Genomic DNA, 19,681 nt, shown 5'->3' with positions numbered 1-19,681 from the left:
GTGTTAATGACGGACAAGTATATATAGCAGACGTGACGGGGAGGAAAGACTTTGACAAAATTGATTTTACTCCTTTTTCTTTTTATTATATATTTTGGTTTCAGAAGAAAAAATATGTGTAAAGAATACGGAAGATTCGATTGTGGAAAAAATAGGTTGTCATTGACTTGCAATTGGATGAATAGAAAAGAGTGTTGGCTATTTTATTTTGTTTTTACTCCGAAATTTCTCGGTTTTTCATCAAATAGGAAATGCCACTTCTTCAAATCGTTACTTAACAAGTTCAAAACGTAATGTTGTTTAGAATTTAGTCCGATATAATTAGTATCGTTTCCAATAAAGGAATGGGTTATTTGTTTTTAAATGTGTATGGTTTTCGGGAATGTTTCAAAATATTTGGATTTGTCATTTGCAGCTACATAAACAAAAAACATTTAAATATTGATCAACGTTTTGTAAATACTTTTTGGTATTATATAGTCCTTGGTAAAATGCAATATAGGAAACTTAATGTTTGCTACTACAAATTTGTTTTCCAAAGCTTGATACTTTTATAGAATGCTCACTAAAAACGGTGAAGACGTACTTCCAATATTTTTCCCTTGTCTAGAGGCCATAACAAAAACAAATGAAATTTGAAATACTTTTACATAACAAAAGCTAATAGTATATATAAACAAAAAAATCAGTAGTAGTTTTTTTCCCAAAGCAGTAGTATTGTTTTAAACATAATTGTAGATAAAATCATTTACATCTTTTTACAATTAACTAAAATTTATATTAGAGAGTTAAATATATACTTAATAACATTTGTTGAGGATAGTATATTAAACTCCATAGATAAATGAAATAGATAAACAACTAAACAAAAAGTTCTGATTCGATGTTGTAAGCAAAAATCAAAAGATCGCCTTTTGCCGAAATCGGGTTCGGACAACTGTTAGCTTCTGTCTTCTTCTTCCTCACTTGTCAATACATTTAGGTAATTATCATATTAGTATAATTTTCATATTATTGGTCTTTTATCTTTCAAAATTTTAGCTATGCTATCTATAACCCAAAGACGGTAGTTGAAATTCCGATTATATATAGAGGAGTGGGTGACATTAATATCAACCAATTTTTATACTATATATTATATTAGTATAACTTATAAAGTTTCGGTCATTTGCTGGTTACAATGAGAATAAATAGAGTAGTCTGTAAGTATAACACTACATATTTACAAACTAGAATTGGAATGGATTTTGTAACTTTTCCTTTTTCAATTAACTACTTACAGATTTTTTGTTGGCAGCAACTATTTACAGATTGAATGCACTGAAAACTTATTTGGAAATGGAACTGAATTATTTCTCAAGTATTATTGGGTTGTTGAGCACCCCGGCCAGTTATTTTTTTATTGATTGAAAGTAAATACAAAGTTAGAAGAAGATATAAAATTAAAAAAAAAACGATCACTTAAGCTTTTGTTCACTCGTCTCTCATGGTTATTTTTAAAACTATTTACAACTATTTAAATAATGTCATTTAACAATTTAGATTAAATATTAGTTAGGGGTATGCTGAATCGCGATTACATATTTAGTTTTAGTCTAATCATGGGCCGCATATATATAGTCCGATAAACCCCCATATTAATCTTTTTAACAAAGTTACAACAAAAAAACATTACATATTTATAATTTTCCCCGAGTGGTCAAAGTATGCTCCCTATTCCCTAATGAGTTATTATAATGCACTCTATTAATGGCGGGCTAATTAAACATTTGTTTAATTAACGCATATTTTAGTTCTCGTACTTAAGAACCTAACAACACATGCAACAAGTACAAATACAATGTTTAAATTTACACATGAAGATAAACATATTAAAATATATAGTTGATACTAGTTATGCCTCTGGTACATCTTATATAAAGTATAAATTTCTACACTACCAGATTTTAAGCATACATGCTCTCTTTCTCTCTCCATTTTTATAGTTGCGTTTGTGATGTGATTTTTTCCAATAAGATCACTGTACTACTTTATTTTACATATATATAGATATTTATATGTATAGTGATTTAATAAAACAAAAGTTTTTTAGAGTATTAAACTTTTTAGGATAAAAAGAAGAGGAATACTTAATGATGTGTCGTTGCAAGAAAATACTATATAAAACTCAGTATCATATATATGTGAAGCAAAAAGATCGAGAAGGATATATTGGAGATCTAAGAGTGGTTAAAGTCGAACTATGTGACATAGGTACATAGAATCATATCATAAGATTATGATTCCAATTTTGACCAATATTATGTTCATCAACAATTAAGTTCTTGGAGGATCTTAGGTAACCCCACATATCAAAACAGTAGTTATAAAATTTTATAAGTTTAATACTCACGTAATTGAGTGGATTAAACAGACCTATATTACCATTTTTTGTCAACAATTAATCAAAGTTTAAAATCAGCACGATTTTATCAAATCTGCTTAACAGAGTTTTGTTGATTCGAATTTGTGTTGGTTGGTTACGATTTATGGTCCAAAGACTCCAAACAAAAAACTTACTTTTTTTAGTATAATCATTATTCATACGGCACAATATAGTACATAATTCGAGAAAACATTTATTTCGATGCATAGATTAACAAAAGTTTATCTCCACTTACAATCGAAAATACTGTATATATTGCTAGTGTATCTATACTATTAAAAGATAAAAAATAGAGGTGGACGTTCGGGTACCCATTCGGATTTGGTTCAGATCTAATCAGGTTTCAGGTTTTCGGGTTTAAAGATTTCAGCCCCATTCGAAAATTTCTAAATTTCGATTCGGGTTCGGATAACCCATTTAAATTATTTTTAAAATTTTAATATTCATTATATGCTTAAAATTTATCAAAACATATAAAAAATAATATATTACATATAAATTTGTAAAATATATGTCAAAATACCTAAAATTAACATATAAATTGGTTTGATTTGAATATTTGGATAGAATATCAATAGATATTTCAAGCATTTTGGTGTTTTGAATATATTTTAGCTATTTTAGACAATTACTTTTGACTATTTATGTATATTTTCAAGAATTTTAAACAACTTAAGAGTATCTTATATATTTTGGATGTTTTAAATATATATTAAATCTGAAAATAACTAATATATTTAGGTATATAAATCTATTTCGGTTACATTCGGGTACCCGAGATACTTTTGTTCAGATCGGGTTCGGTTTCGGTTCTTTAGATACCAAAATTTTGAACCCGTTCGGATATTTAATCAATTTCGGTTCGAGTTTAGTACTACTTTTTCGGATCGGGTTCGGTTTCGTTCTTTGGATCTGGGTTTTTTGCCCAGCCCTAGGAAGGAGTCCTAAAAAATCTACTTAAACAAGGTTGTTGGATCATTCTATTAGACTTAACTATTTATTTGGTTTTACCTTACATTTATCTAACTATATAAATACTTTATATAATTTAAATGAACTCATTTATTATTTTCCCATAATCTATTATATAATTACTTTGACAATAAATTCTCATGAATATATGACAGATTATTTAAACATGTTTACACATGATGTGTGATCATTACCACATATAGTTTCATTATCAGTATAAATTTTTAAATGGTTAGTTATGTTTAATAGGTATATAATTTGTATTTTAAAAATTTAAATACTCATTTGGTTCTTAGTTCGGTTTCTATTTTTCGGTTCCAAAGATATATGATATGCTTAGTTATTTATGAAATTCAGCTTAATTTTGAGTTTTTTTCCAGTTTGGTAGGGTTCAGTGCACTCGGATAAATGTACCCAAAACTACATTATCTTATATAGAAATTATATAAGAAAAATTTATTTAGTTTTAAAAATAAACCCGTGCTTTCTAAACGTGGATCAAAATTTAGTTTTTATTAAATGGATGGTGATTAATTTAGTGGAATTTGGAAAATTACAAAGGTTGTAGTTTAATTTTATTTAGAAGAGCTAATTCACGCCTGAAACGTAGTATTGTCAATAGTTGATTCCGAGTTATGAGTTGAAACTAAGGCTTAATAAATAAAAATTAAGTGTTATGTTCGCAAATTTGCCTACACACCAAGATTAAGATTTTGTGTAAAGATTTAATGTTTGTCTGTTTGGACTTAGAATAGGTGACTAGAGGGTATTAACCGGCATAACAATATGATTAATTTTTTTTTTGGTCAAAACAATATGATTAATTTTAATTAATTAATTTAGCTAGAAGATAACGAAAACAAAGTAACCTTAAAATGCTTATAGAGGATATATACACTTATATACACGTACTCTTACAAGTGGTGTATATTTCTATCTGATTTACGTAATACTAATAGACCAGTGTAATCGCATGTGATCAAACCCACCAGCTTAAGATTCGGAAACAAAACTGTAGATTGAATCTCAATACAAGACCAACTTGAAAACAAAAAGGTAATGATGATTTATATGTTCTCATATAGATTTACTTACACCAACAACAATGATGTAGGTGGTATTGTGGCGATCCTTTGCTTCAAGGAAAGATGCGTTCGAAATTATCTTGCTTGGAAAGAGACGTATGAGATTCGGCCAAGAACTCTTGAGAATTTCAATTTAACCACTAAAAGGAAAGATTTTAATAAATAGCTAAGTTTTTTTTTTAACTAATAGCTTAGGTTTTTAAGATAATACAGTACTAATATATGTGAGAAATTTGAGAACTAGTATGAATATTTATATTGTAAGACTGCATCACATATTTTAAAAGAGTTAGGTGTTTTTAATCACAGATTTTAAAAATAGAACTAATGTTTCATCTTTGACACCCCCCCCCCCCCCCCACAAAAAAAAGGAATTAATGTTTACTGAAACGGTGATTAGTTCTAGACTTCTAGCGCATATCGTCTAGTGTAAAACACCAAACACGAGTAGAATGAAGGTGCATGTAAATACCCCAGTAGGTTTAATATGCAATGCATAATAATATCACCGCCACCTCGTTTTCCAAACTGAAAATTTTACGATTGTGCTTTATCATTGGGGATAGATACTGTCCACATTCAGCACCAAGATTTATATATACATTGCATTTTGTTAATTTCTGAAACAACATGTTAGACGAATTTTTTTGGGAAATTAATGGCATGTACGTAGTTGATTTCTTCTAGATTAGTTTCATAGATTCTCTTCAAACCATGCTGGATTATGTCTTCCACAAGAAAGACAAGCCAATGGATTGTTTACATGTTGTGTGTAATTTCATAGGAACATAGAATCAAATTTAGTCACCAATTGATTGATTGATTCCCATAAGTGCATAATAAATGTAATCAATCACTAATTCTAACACGAAATCTTCGAGCAGAAGTTCATGATATCTTATGGACCAATCATTGAAGTATCCACTAATTTTAATGCTAGTACAGTAACTGGCTTAATTTAATACTATATAACATAATAAACAAAGTTGCAAGTTGTAATAGAGAACGTGAAAGAGAAGTGGAGTTTGGCGTCTGTTTGTGCGGCTAATAAGGAGAGCATCTTCATGTAAAAATACGAGACATGCATCAAACGATATTGCAATCTATAATCTATGTTATTTATTAAGTATATAATCTAGCTGTATATAGTTATGCTTTCTTCGGTTAGTCGTCTACATTTTTTCGTTAATATGTGGATTTCACTGAAGCGGTTACATTTATAACACGTTTGATATTCGCTGAACTACTCAACTCAAATTACGAAGTACTAAAACAAAAACAGCTTCCAGTAGTCTTTTTTTGGGTACGAATGTTAATGAATTTATATAGTCTTTCTGATTGAAGACTTGTCTTATGAATCTATGCCATGATTAAAGTACGTCTTTAAAGAAAAAAAATTATTAAAGTCTGTCCACAACAATCATAACCAGTAGAACGAAATTAAACATGAACAAAAACATGAAATGTGGTAGCTAGTAGCAACTAAATTTAATGGATGTTATAAAAAAAGAAACTAAATTGAAAAGATCCGAATACCTAATGATCTGCTATAATCAAATATGATTAAATAAACGATATTGTGAAAAAGTCGTATCTTCCGCAGTATTATGTGTCCAATGAGAAGAGCCCACGAGTGTATATGTTTCATTCTTCTTGTCACTTGTCAGAAATGGATTAACTCATCATCTTCAGTTGGTAAGTCGTATCTTCTGACTTCTGATTCCACCATAGCCTTATATCATGTTAAATATTCAGAAACGCGTTATGACATGCAAGGATATTCCAAACGTGTTTGTACGAACACTTTCTTGTACTGTGCAACACAAGCTCTCCACTGCCAGCGTTACTTATCTTGTCAAGTATTCATTTGAGTTTCTTTTTCATGTATAAACAAAACCTCAAGCTATACAAATTAAAGAGTTATATTTACAACTTGAAGTACAAAACTTCGAACCTTTTTGTATTCATTTTGGACAATAAGATTATAGATAGCAAAAAGTGTTGATGTCATAGCTTAACAAATTTGAATTATTGCCTCAATACAGTAGTAATTATATATTTTATATTATTATTCTATGTGCATATGAAGCCAAAACTTGCCTTTTCATTGAAAACTTTAGCAGTACCTTCATAATTTATTATTGTTCCTTTTTATTTTGTAAATATGAACAGTTAAGGGCAAATCAATAGCCTCAATATTCACACAAAATCAGTAGCACCTTAACTATATAAAAAAATTCATGAACTTAAATACTTTATCCGGCCAAAATTATTTGCATTCACACGCTGATCACGCTATAAGGATACGGTCCAGTTCATGATTACAGGATCCATATACGGCTGCCGATATAAGATTCTTGATTTTTTTTTTTTTTTTGTAACAAACAGCTATTCTATTACTCAAACTTAAGTTGGTCTGGATAACCAGACCGGAATAGAACAATCAATAAAGCAAAGAAATCTACGAAAAAACGAGCATTCCTAGCTAGCGAGTCGGTAATTCTGTTTTGCGTTCTTGTAAAATAACTGATCTTAAAGTCTGGAAAACACATCTGGAGAATCTGTATGACCTCCAACTCAGTTGAGAAGTTTAGCCAAGCTTGTGGATCCGTTATCATTGTAATCATGTCCTTGCAATCTGTCACAAATCTCTCACAGGTCGAATGATGTAGCATACGCTCCATAGTCCATCTTAGCGCTTCCAGTTCCGAGTGTAGTGCTGTCTCACACCTCCTTAAGTTCTGTGTCCCCATAAGTTGGATCTTCCCCATGTTATCTTTCCAAACCCATCTAATTCCACTGAATTGATCTGTGGGGGTCCATTGAACCGTCCACCATACAAATAATATCCAAGCTTAAGGGCTTATGGTCATACTCTGGCCATATTCTTGGTGTAGCTCCAGCAAAAAAATGTCGCGTCGATAAGTAGGACTTACGGCCATACTCTGAATCATCGGTATATTCTCTTGGTCTACATAGTGTTCCAGTAGTCGAGCATACCACTCATTTGTTTCAAGATTAATATGACTATTGACGTTCATCTTTGGGTGTACTACTGGGGTCCTGGAGCGAGCCAGCCTTGCTGGAGTTGAGGGAATCCATGGTCTGCCAAATATTAATTTCATATCTAGAATGCACTTTATTCCTGATACCCAAAAGTAATAGTTTTTTTGCCGTAATAATACTCGTTCACACATAATATGGGTTATCCACTGCATCAATTCGCAAAGGCAAACTCAATCGATAGTATTTTTCTCGAAAAACTCTCGCCACTAATGAATCTGAAAATTGTATAAGACGCCAAAGTTACTTCGTTAAAAGAAGTAAGTTGAATTCATGAATCATTCGGAAACCAATTCCTCCCTCCTCTCTAAGTGCACACATCTTTTTCCATCTAGCTGAGATAAGATTCTTGATATATTCTTTACTTTGACGTTAATTATATTTATGTGGTCAAAGTTAATTTTATGGGTTCTTTTATATCTAATGTTCTAATACTATGAATTTGATTGATAATTCTGAAAAATTGTACCACGACAACAAAAAAAATGTTCTGATAATAAATTTATCAATCAACAGATAAAAATTTAGTGAGGAAATATATTTATTTTTATAAATCATTGCATTACCGTTACTATATCTTTCTGGTTTTAACCATATCAATATCACTTACCATGCACTCCACACCCCAAAAAAGCACTTACCAGTAAAAGACCGCATGCACAAGGTCGATGTAATTAATTAAAATTAATATATAGTATGTCCTATTCTTAACATTTTATTTTAAAAATATCAAGAAAGATTTAAACATGCGTTGTACAATACTGGTTTGGTAACCGGATCGTATTAACCGAATTATTGTAAGCTAGCTAGTTCTCGCATCTACATTATATTAGCTAAATATGCATTTAGAGTAGAATTCTTCCACTTTGACAAGTTCAGTGACACTATTTATTAGATTGCAAGTAAATTCTAATGATTCACATATATGACATTGAGGTCTATGTATTTTAGTTTCATATTGGTATACCGATTAATAAACGCTATGTATAATCGCCAATTAGTAGTTATATTTGTTCGTGATCTCGATGGTCCAAATTTAGGGTGTGACTGTATTGTATAAAGTAAGTGAAAATTTATTTTAGCTCATTTCTTCTGATTTTATCCAGTCAAGTGGAAAACATTCAGCTCATTTACTCTTAACAAAGTGAAAAAAATAGAGGTAAATGTTCTTTCAACTTTTGGTAGATGAAAATATTACTCTGGATTTGACAGTTCTCTTTCCTTCCATTTTCACCATTTCATTTTCACTATTTTACTCTACTAATTATCAGTCACAACCTTAGAGAAATAAATTTTGTTAATTTGATGGTTCTTAGAATATCTCCAAAAAAAACTTTATTTTGAAGTTTCCAAAACTCTATATTTGAAGTTTAAATGTGTTTTTATCCAAAAGCAAAACTTCAAACTTAACTTCAAAACTATTTGTATTTTATAGTATAGTCCTTATATTTGTCATAACTAATTTGAATTCATAAAACTTTTGTAAATAACTAGCACATATATAAACATATTACAACAATATTAATTAATAAAATATTATATTAAAATATAAAATTTTAAACAAAATAACTTAATTAATATTAAACTTTAAGAAAAATACCATATTATTCCATAAAGTGATTTCGTAATGCATATATGATCTGCTAGTGCATTTCGAAGCAAAACTAGCTCTCCTCATTTTTAATTTGTAGATTAGAGATAAAAAAATTGTTGAAATCGGGAGATATTAATACTTGTACATACATTAGATCATAACAAGAAAATAAAATAGAAACATAAAATATTGCTAAAATACTAACTTTTATCGATGATATTTATACTCGTGAATATATTCAGTATGTACAAGAAAGAATTGTACGAAAAGACATCATCATCAACAACAACAACAACAACCATTTTCAATTACACAAAAAAATTGGACAATATTTGGAAATTTTGAAGGTTCCAGATCAACCTTACCTGACTATTAGTGTTGTTGTAATATTTAAATATGTGTAATAGTTATGTCTTCATGTAATTTTTTTAATGTTTTTTTGTATATTTTTGTTATCTAAATCTAGTTTTAAATATTTTAAATCTTCTTTTAAAGGTTTATTTAATTTTATGCGTAAACTTAAATTTTGTAAACAAAACTTAAAATATTTATGAGATATAATTTTTTATAAGAATTAAAATAATAAACAAGAAGATATTTATGAATTATAAATGTGATGTGTAATTGCAGGGACCAAAATACAAATAAAAATATAAAATTTCAAATTTGAAGTTTTGAAAAGTGAAACTTCAAATATAGAGTTTCACTCCTCAAAACTTCAAAATTTGAAGTTTTGAAGTTCCTTTTTGGAGAGCAAAAAACTTCATATTTGAAGTTATAGAGTGTCTTTTGGAGATGCTCTTAGATCATGATTAATGTGGGTTTTTAGGATGAGGTTTTTAGCGGAATATAAGAAATCGTCTCTTAATTTTTAATAAAAAAACTAATATTTAAGAACCGGTTCTTAGATTGTTTAGTTAAAAGTTAAGAGACGATCTCTTATATGACGCTAAAAGTTCCACCCTAAGAACCCCCATTGATCAATGCTATAAATATTGGGTTTCCAACATAAATTTTATGATTTACACTAGCATTATCAGCCAAGCTCTGGAACAATTGACTATTATTATTATACTCATTGGAACTTGCGAAAGAATGCATTTGTATATACAGAGGGGACTTCATTAATTTTTTCCTGCAGAAATAGGTGTTAATAATTGGCTGTATAATAATTGTGAGACTAGTTGTAAATATGACCGAGAGCACAAAAGTTCATCGACAATTAAAAAATACACATGGAGTATGTCAAGTTGTAACTTTACAATAATATCTTAGAATTAACTAGTACACTTGATTATGATCTTCAATCATTTTAAATAATGCATGAATGGGTCTCAATATATGTACGTATATATTATGAGGCTTCACTTTTGCAAAAGAAGAAAATAAATCATCAACCAACATTGCTAATAGCTTCCATTTTGGACACTGATTCTCATGTTCAAATATATATAAAAATATAGAAAAGAGAAAAAATTAATACTTAAATAAACAAATGTAAAAAGAGAATACGACAGTCTGTCCAATTCATATGCGCAGAAATAAACACACGTAAATGTATAACCTACTCCTTTTTCTAACATATAATCTACTCCCTTGTTTGATAAAAAAAAAAAAAAAATCTACTCCCTTAAGTGACCATTTTTCAAAACAGTTAATTCTACTGATGTCAACTAGATATGTATTTTGGTAATGTAAATAGTGAACTAATTTGTTAAACGTTTTTCTCGAACAAGAACAACCATGCTTTTAGATTTGTGGAGTTTACTTTCATATTAATCTATCATCTGCTTTATCTTTATTGCATGTGACTACGAGTAAATTGTACTACTAACAAGAAAAGTTTACGAACGCCTGCGTCTACGGTTTACAATATAGATAGATGTCTGGTTTCACAGAGTAACTCCAAGTACCCGATTAGGTTCAGATGCACGAATGTATAAAACAGATAAAACATGTGATAGATTAAAATTGTTGCTACGCGTGCAACTTAGTTTTAAATTTTCAAGTTGCTTTACGGATTTATTGACAGATAACTTCAGATATCGAGTTATACAGTAATTAACCAATATGATACTTTATATAGATTTGTCTTGGAGCATTTCTTTGCACACGAAGGTTGAAGGTTATGGGTCATATATATCTTCTCTATATTTACTGAAGACTCGAAAACAACAAACTGTATATGTTCATAAAAAAGAGTACACACTGCTTCTTTTTGCTGATGCATTTTTATTGTGCACGCTGTTTTTTTGAACGAGTAATGAATTTTCCGACTTAAGGTGGGTGTAAGGCGGGTATTTGCTTTTTTACGTGCAAGGCGGGTACTTGATACTTATCTATATAAAGTATAAAATGCATCAGCAAAACACGAGAGTTATTTTAAATAAAATATTTACACTTAATATATATAAAAAAAGGTGGAATTCGATAAGAAAATATTGTTTACTTCTTACAACAAAGAAATATTTGTTTAGGGATTTGGTTTTTATGGTTTAGTTATCATTTTTTTTAGTCGTAAAACAAGTAACGAGTAATATCAAGATGAGTCATAACTTTTTCTGTGATACTTGTTATTTGCCTTGTACTTGCAAATAGCAAAACTCAACGACTTGATACTTGATTTAGCAAAAATGAGTACTTGAAAAACCGAAGCGAGTACGGATTAAATAACGGATATAAGGCAAGTAACGAATATTCGTGCCCAACCCTACTAAAAAGAGGACCGGTTATTAACTTTCACGTGCTTTCCCTTTTATTTTTATTATTTCATTCTCTAAATACTCTTTGAAGATGGTCTAAAGTTGCTCTTAGAAAAAAAAACCTATTCAGGTCTTTCAAACTTCAGGCGTCTCTCTCTTAGTAATATAAACAGTATGACTTCTACTGGTCGAAGAGATCCAAGAAGCATAAATAAAAAAATTCATACAGGTTTCAAAAGGATAAAACTACTTTGCATTTTGCATTTTTTGAATCAGTTTTTAATTTTTAATGAAAAATGGATTACTTTCCAATAGTTGCATCTAAAATAAGCGAAGTGCCAGTTGTCATTCGAGTGTGGACCGCCAACAATATGGGCCTATGTAGTCCTTTTAAAAACTTCTCCATTGAATGAATTTGTTACTATATTTAAAAAGAATCATAAGCTCTTGTTGAACGTGTTTGCTTTCCTCGCCAAAATGTAAGCCTCTCTGTTGCATCTTCTTTGAATAGCTCTAAGTTTCACTCTCACAAATCTTGTTTCCACTTATAAATGTCCGTCTTAGATCTAACTTATTAATGGTCCGTCTTAGACTCTCACGAAGTATATCGACAAAGAATACATAGCTCCTAGACTTCTCACGAGGGCATATCTGGGCCAATAAATATCTCACAGTGGAGCTAAAAAGATTTTGGCTGGCAGCCTGGCACCATGGGGATGTCCATAAATGATCTAAAGACCCATGTTAAGAACTGATAAAATTTAGCTAAACGTAATTTTATATTTCTACAACAATACATGCACCAATGATGGTCTAGTTTTTTTGTTGAACCCAATGATGGCCTAATTATATACACGAAACATGTGAACTTGAAGACATCGTATTTAATTACATTGTATCGGAGGATTATAATCTTCAGCCGAGTGCATTTATGGTCTTATAATGTAAGAATATCTTCGATGTAAAATTTTATTTTTTCTACCAAAATAGAATAAAATAAAAATAAAAAAAAAATTGTTTTAACCCAATTCTATATTTTATTCTATAATGGAGTAATGAACAAACAAAAAATTGTTTATTAAGAACTCCATTATAGAATGAGATATGTAGTTGAGTTAGAATATTTCTTATTACATACTCTATTTCACTCTAGTAAAAAATAGAGTGTCATTATAAATGCCCTAAGTAAGTTAAGCTAAGAGGGTGGTTACAAGGTCTAACATTGGAGATAAAACTAAAAAGTTGCCGTTGCTCTTTAATTAATAAGACCTGGTTGTATAGCACACGAATTTAGTTACGTTGGCCATGATCTCAAGCTTAATACAACGATTCTTATTCACAGATCAACTATATTACCCTTTCTCTTTAAGTAATTAGAACATCTCTAATGTAAAACTTCATTTTTTACTTTAAAATGAAGTAAAATAGAATATATAGTAGGGTAATGAACAAAAAAAAAATTATTATATTTTTGGAGTAAACTCATGTTTTACACCATAATGGTGTTAAAAATAAAATAGGGTTAAAGCATTTATTACTTCATGCTTAATTTTGTTCCATTTTAGAATAAGAAATTGCGTGAAGTTGAGATGCCCTTGAAATGCTATTTTTGTGTGCATTATACACTAATCTTACCTATTGCTATATCTAGGTGTTTTCCTACACTATATGCAAAAATAAAAGTTTTAAAATTTAAATTTTATTTAAAAATAAAAGTTTGTAAATTTTTAGATTTCTTATTTGCTTACAATATTTAATTTTATTTTTAAAATTTAATTATATGTACAAAATAAGATAAATAAATGAGTTTTTATTTAAATTTGTATTTAATATATATATATATATATATATATGTATATATTTAAAATTATAATCTTGAAACGATTTTTTTGGTATTTCTTTTGGTTAAAATATATTAAATCAAACTCTAAAAAAATAAGAGGAAATTTTGTTAGATATATAACTATGAAAACGTAAAACAAATAATATTTCTAAAATACATAGATATTAAAAATTGTATTGGGATTATAAAACTACATTTTAAAAACTACATAAAATTTTGAAGAATTATTCTAGTAATAAAAATTATATAATTAGAAAAATAGAATTAGATAATATTTTAAAATTTCTATAATATTATTATGTTTCTATTTCTACTGTTATACTTCCTCTGTTTCATAAAGAATACTATTTTAGCTTTTTTTTATTTTGTTTCAAAAAGTGTTATTCTATATTTCTGATGTAAATTTTCACATTAAATCTTTTTCTTACTGTTTTAAATAACAAATATATGTTTAGTTAAATTATTTTTATTTAAATAATTGTATAATAAATAAGGGTAGATTCGCATATTTTTTTAGTTTCTTAATCTGCGTGAAATGTGTCTAAGTGATACTTATTATGAAATGCAAGGAATATTATTTATTATTATATTAATGATGATTTATGAATGATTATCATATTTTTAAAAACAATTATCAAAAACTATAAATCAAAAATAAATGTAAAATGTCTATGTCACAATTGGTTTCACTGCATATCATTGTTGTTAGTGTTCCATATCATCATTTTTCTTCTAAAATTATTGTGGTGATGCATGACAAATCGTTTCTCAAATAACTTTTAGGGGATTGCATACCAACCGATCCACACAAAAAGTATATCATATATATATATCTACTGAGAAACAATATCTGTAATGTTAAAAAGCAAAGACAATGTTTTACAACTTGACGAGATACCATATATATATAGTGATATAGAGATATGGAAAAATTAATGTAATTCGCATATTAATTCTCAAATTTCGAACGCAATAAATAAATGAAAAATCAAGAACAACCACATCCTCGGAATATCAAGCTCCATACAAAATAGTTTCATTATTAAAAACAATTAAACCCCATAAAGTTGGACTGACTGATATCGATCTATCACCGCAAGAACCAAACATAAACAACGTATACGATGGATTATGGTACCATTAATTATAATAATTCCCTAACTTCTTACCTAAAAACGTGAGTTTTGATTAAAAGATCACCCGTGTACCATTCCGTACGACAGAGCCATTAGTAAAATGGCAGCCTCCTTCTCATCTTGAGGAAAAACTTGCTGATAAGCTGAGCTTTTGCTCAAAATTATGGCTAGCTCATCAAAATAACACTTGTTTGAGGAGGAAGATGTTGAAGAAGACGACATTGTGGATTTGCCTTGAGTCTCCAAAGCCCCGGTTATTGCGCCCGCGCCGCCCGCGCCCTCCATCATCGGCACCGCCTCCGCCACAGATGTGGTCATACTCTTATATTTATGTACCTTTGAAGCCAAAGGAGAAGAGAGACTACCAACTTTATTTGATCTCTTGTTCTTGTTTTGAATCTTCTTCTTCAGGAGCGGCGGTGACACGTCAGAGGTTGTGGTTGCGCCTGAAGCGGCCATAGCAGCCCGTCTCGCTTTCCTTTGCCTTATCCCACATGCGTTACAAAGAGACTGTAATAAGACAAACCAAAATAAGAGTTAGCTAAATTATCTCGTGACCTAGTTAGGATTACTAATTAAGTAAAATTGGTTTTACGGATTAGTTTTTGATAGTGGTTTTATAGATTTACGATTCTTATATTATTAATTAGTTCTATAAAAAGAAATCAATTCTTTGAGTAATTTTTATGTGTGTGGTGATTACCTTGGGACCTCTCGGGCCACTTCTCCAAAGAGGAGTTTTGGTCGTGTTACAATCGGAGCAAATCCTAGTTACGCAGTTGTTGCTTCCGTTATAACCATTCTCGTTCGCAATCATATTGTAATGATTTTTCGAAATCTTATTGAGATGATCTTCTTCGAGATTGCTAACGTTCAAGGACTGGTCGTTCTTAACGTATTGTTTGTTGTTGTCGGTGGGGGTGATCATCGTCTTTCTCTTCATAAATCTCACCTTCGAAGACATCCACTTGAGCGAATTACTTTCTGTCTCGCCTTTTGTCGGATATTGAGGAAGATCGGTTTGGTCATGATGATTATCATTCTTCCTTATCGTCAATTTAAGTCGTGTCTCCTTCTCTGGCGTCATTTGATCGCTTGATGATGATCCACCATCATATACAAACTTTTTGGTCTGAAATTTCCATATACCATGATAAAATACTTTAGTTAATTAAATTTTTATGTGAATACTATACAACTTCTCAAGTATCATAAAAATATTGGTACATACGAGTTTCACTTTAAAAAAATTATACCTCAAGGGGCTGGGAGATATGAGGATCAAGAAAGCCATGAAAAGTATGGTTGTTATACCCAACATGTACTTGATCTTGGTGAGAGTTGATCAAGAAAGGGAGGTAGGAAAGAGATGGTGAAGCTAAAGAAGATGATGAAAAAGTGGGATTAGATAGAGCTTGGTGATGGTAAACATTTTGTTGATGATCATGATTTTGATGAATAGAGGATCCAAAAGAAGAGAAAAAAGGTTGATGGTTTTGATGATCTTCATTGAGATCTATAGTGTAACGAAAATTTGAACCCATGATTGATAAAGATCTATGAAACAAAAAAGAGATGTAAGAAGAGAGTTTGGGAGAGATCAGGGACAAGTATAGAAGGATCTAAGCATACTACTGTGTTTGACATTTTTTAAATAGGCAAGAGAAGGGACCACGTACGAACCGAAAACAAATTAGAATATATATATTCATCAACTTACACTAGCTAGTAGAACTTTGAAGAATTGAGAAGATATAAATGGATAAACTGTTATTTTTAATAGTTTTAATTTGTGAGCCAGTTTTTATTCAAGAAAATAGGATTAGTATGCATAAACAGGAAATAAGTTATCTAACAAATAAAACAAATCCGGACATTTATATCATTTTCAGCAGTGTTGGATCATATGTATTGAAACTCACTAACCTGAAGAAGGAACAACTTTTTTTCTTTTAGAAAGAATAACTAACTTTTTGTTTTATCAAAAAAGGAGTTAGCTATATCATAAATTGCTTAGTAATATAATTTAAAAAAACTATTATGTTCTAAAGTAAAATAATGTTGCAATTAGTTTATGTTACTGTGAAATATAATATAGACATATTTTTTAGAAGTAGCTTGTTGATGTTTTGCACCTTTGATAGAACCGAATAAATAATAATTGAACTATACCATTTCTGGTTAAGTTTGGGTAATTCGACCCACTCCAAATGGACTGAGATCTAAACTAATTATAATTATTACTTTCGTGAATGATTATTTATCGCTGTAAAACTCTGGGAGAAATCACACACAAAAACAATAATAAATCAAGAGGTTCACGTGAGCCCATATCCGAAAACAATTTGCATGAGACAAAATGTGTAGGAGTGGTACTGGACGACCCCATGGACAAGTAATGCCGCAACCCTAAGTCAGAATATGTCATCTCTCATGATAATGATCAAATAATATACCATACACAAAGTGTAGTATGTATCAATATCGGTAACACGTGATCTTTCCAGGGGCTGTGATTCATCAATAATCATTTTGAGAGAGAGGGAGAGAAAAGACAAGAGATAGGTTTAGAATGGCAAAGGAAGGTTGCTCAAAAAAAATGGCAAAGGAAGAAAACATCACCACCTTAGTATTCGCCAAAACCATTCAATTCCTTCTGATCAAAATTTTACAGGTCAGTCAGGACCCCCACATGAATTTTCTTTTTAAAATATAAAATTTATTGTATATTTTTAATGTCATAAGTCTACTAGCTGCTGCATGCTCTAAATAGTTGTATATCTACCGCTTTGCTTATGAAATTCTGCTTCATATCGCGGGTGAAACTGATAATTCGTCCAGGATTGCGTTAATTATAATATATCCAAATCTCATAGTTAAAGCTTGCATAATGGGATTCAAGGTTCTAGTAAAATTCGGGAGGATAAGGATGGAAGATACATTTGATCCAAAGGAGAAGAACGTCTAAAGCTTGAGGGTTTGTTAGAGGATCACTTTTACTCTTTGAAATTTAATTCAATATAATATTTCGAAAATATGAAATAGCTATGATCATTTCAGATTTTAGGAGGAACAAAAGATCTATAAAAAAAATCAAAAACCGGATCACAAACCAACAGAAGAAAATACAAAAGCGGTGGATCTTTCACCTTTCAACGTTCCTTAGCTACAACTTGCTTTGTGCATATACATCCAATTATAGTCTTATTACGTAGCCCCATCACATGCATGTCCATTTTAATTTTTTTATAGAAAATTTTTTGTACCTTTTGGGTAAGTAAATGATTAAAACTAAACATTAAAACTTAAAATTAAAATTAGTTTCCAGGTTCCAAAAGTCATTAACAACTCAAACAAAAAAGAGTGAAAGACGTGTAACGTATGCATGTATCTAATTTTTCTGAAGAAACCAAAAAAAAACAATGATAAGTTAATTTAAGGGAGAATTCGGTGTATATACATAAGAGAATATAAAATAAAGAATATAGCTATACTACAGTAATCACTATTTGATGGGACAATTTGACATATTTTTAATTTTATTCTTCTTACAAGCGTGTCTCATGTACATCTAAGTAATAAACATATTATACCGTACTATGTATATTAAGTAAATAGTATAGAAAAATACAGAAAAATATTCAAAAGTAGCTTGCATTTGAAAAGGAAGAGCAACAAGGGAAAAAGAGGAGATGAAGAGGAGGAGGAGGTGGAGGAAGAAGGAGGGATGAGAAGTAAGAGCAAGGGCAGGAGAGAGGAAGAAGAAGAGGAGGAGGGAGGAAGAAGAAGAAGAGGAGGGAGGAGGTGGAGGGAGAACCGGAGAAGGAAGGAGGTAGAAGAGGAAGAGGGAGCTCCAAAAAATTATACTATTTACGTAAATAGAATAATATACTGCTATAAATATTAGTAACACATTGTTTTATATACGTTTAATGAAATGTATTATTTTATTTTAATAAATAGTATAGTATAATTTTTGTCCGATATTGTTTTAAAATCTGTTTTAAAAATTTTAAGTTATGCCATATGTAAAAAAAATATGTATATCTTTAGTAACATAATAATTTGGTTGAATTATATTTGCTTTAAAAGATATACATCAATAAAATTTGGAGAGAAAAAGAATAAAAAAGACAAAGAAAAAAGGAAAATAAAAAAAAAACAAAAGAAAAATAAAAATTAATGGTTGAGATTGTTCAAAGAGTAAAATAAGTAATATTACATAAAATACGCAGAATACTCTAGCCTAATTATTGTTATGGACATATACTTTATTTCTTTTTTGTTATGTGCATGTGCCCTAATTTCCCTTAATTTAACTCCCGGTTGATTTCAACTGGTGTCCATCAATCAACTTCTAAAAGTTCTAGTTGCATCCATTGAAACATATCTAAGGGCAATTATGGAGCCTATACATGAAGAAGAATTTGAATAAAAATAAATGAAGTAAAATTCAGATAGATCTATATTTAGGAAAAACCAGAAGTGGCATGAGTTAAAAATAAAAATAAACGATTTAGAGATGGGATACGTATGTCCATAGGGATCACAAACTCCAACAAGGCAATAAGTGACACTTTGAGAGGAACAATACACATATTTAGACATACATATGGTGTTGTACGTATATCAATATATATGTGAATGTCAGTACAATTGGGGTCATGTCCAACGTTTTGGTACTTTTCACGACTTGTCTCTCTCTTTTTTTTTTTTGGTTTCTTCCGTATTAAAGATTTCACAAAAGGGACCATTGAATCTCTGATCTTCACCACCGTTTCATCTGTCTTGTGACACATCTCTTTCGCTTCCATATTCTCATCTAATATTTATCTCATTATCACATATATTTCATTCATTA

The 19,681-nt window shown here is 30.0% G+C and overlaps 1 protein-coding gene across 1 annotated transcript; it reads right to left on the bottom strand.

Moving 5' to 3' along the window:
* Window positions 1–14,633: 14,633 nt before the first annotated feature.
* Window positions 14,634–16,500, bottom strand: LOC106440876 (putative GATA transcription factor 22). The gene is made up of 3 exons (XM_048763741.1): window positions 16,077–16,500; window positions 15,524–15,952; window positions 14,634–15,330 (listed from the first exon to the last, which is right to left on the bottom strand). The coding sequence occupies exons 1-3, from the start codon at window positions 16,362–16,364 to the stop codon at window positions 14,881–14,883; spliced, it is 1,167 nt and encodes a 388-aa protein (XP_048619698.1). The 5' UTR covers window positions 16,365–16,500; the 3' UTR covers window positions 14,634–14,880.
* Window positions 16,501–19,681: the final 3,181 nt, after the last annotated feature.

The sequence above is a fragment of the Brassica napus genome, chromosome A3 (assembly GCF_020379485.1).
Source record: "Brassica napus cultivar Da-Ae chromosome A3, Da-Ae, whole genome shotgun sequence".
In the NCBI taxonomy this organism is placed as follows: Eukaryota; Viridiplantae; Streptophyta; class Magnoliopsida; order Brassicales; family Brassicaceae; genus Brassica; species Brassica napus.
This window is presented reverse-complemented; position numbering and strand designations above follow the sequence as displayed.

Coding starts and splice junctions, on each gene's coding strand:
- LOC106440876 (XM_048763741.1), bottom strand. CDS start 16,364: ATGGGTTCAAATTTTCGTTACACTATAGATCTCAATGAAGATCATCAA. Junction 15,953..16,076: donor ATATCTCCCAGCCCCTTGAG/GTATAATTTTTT, acceptor TGGAAATTTCAG/ACCAAAAAGTTTGTATATGA. Junction 15,331..15,523: donor GTGGCCCGAGAGGTCCCAAG/GTAATCACCACA, acceptor GTCTTATTACAG/TCTCTTTGTAACGCATGTGG.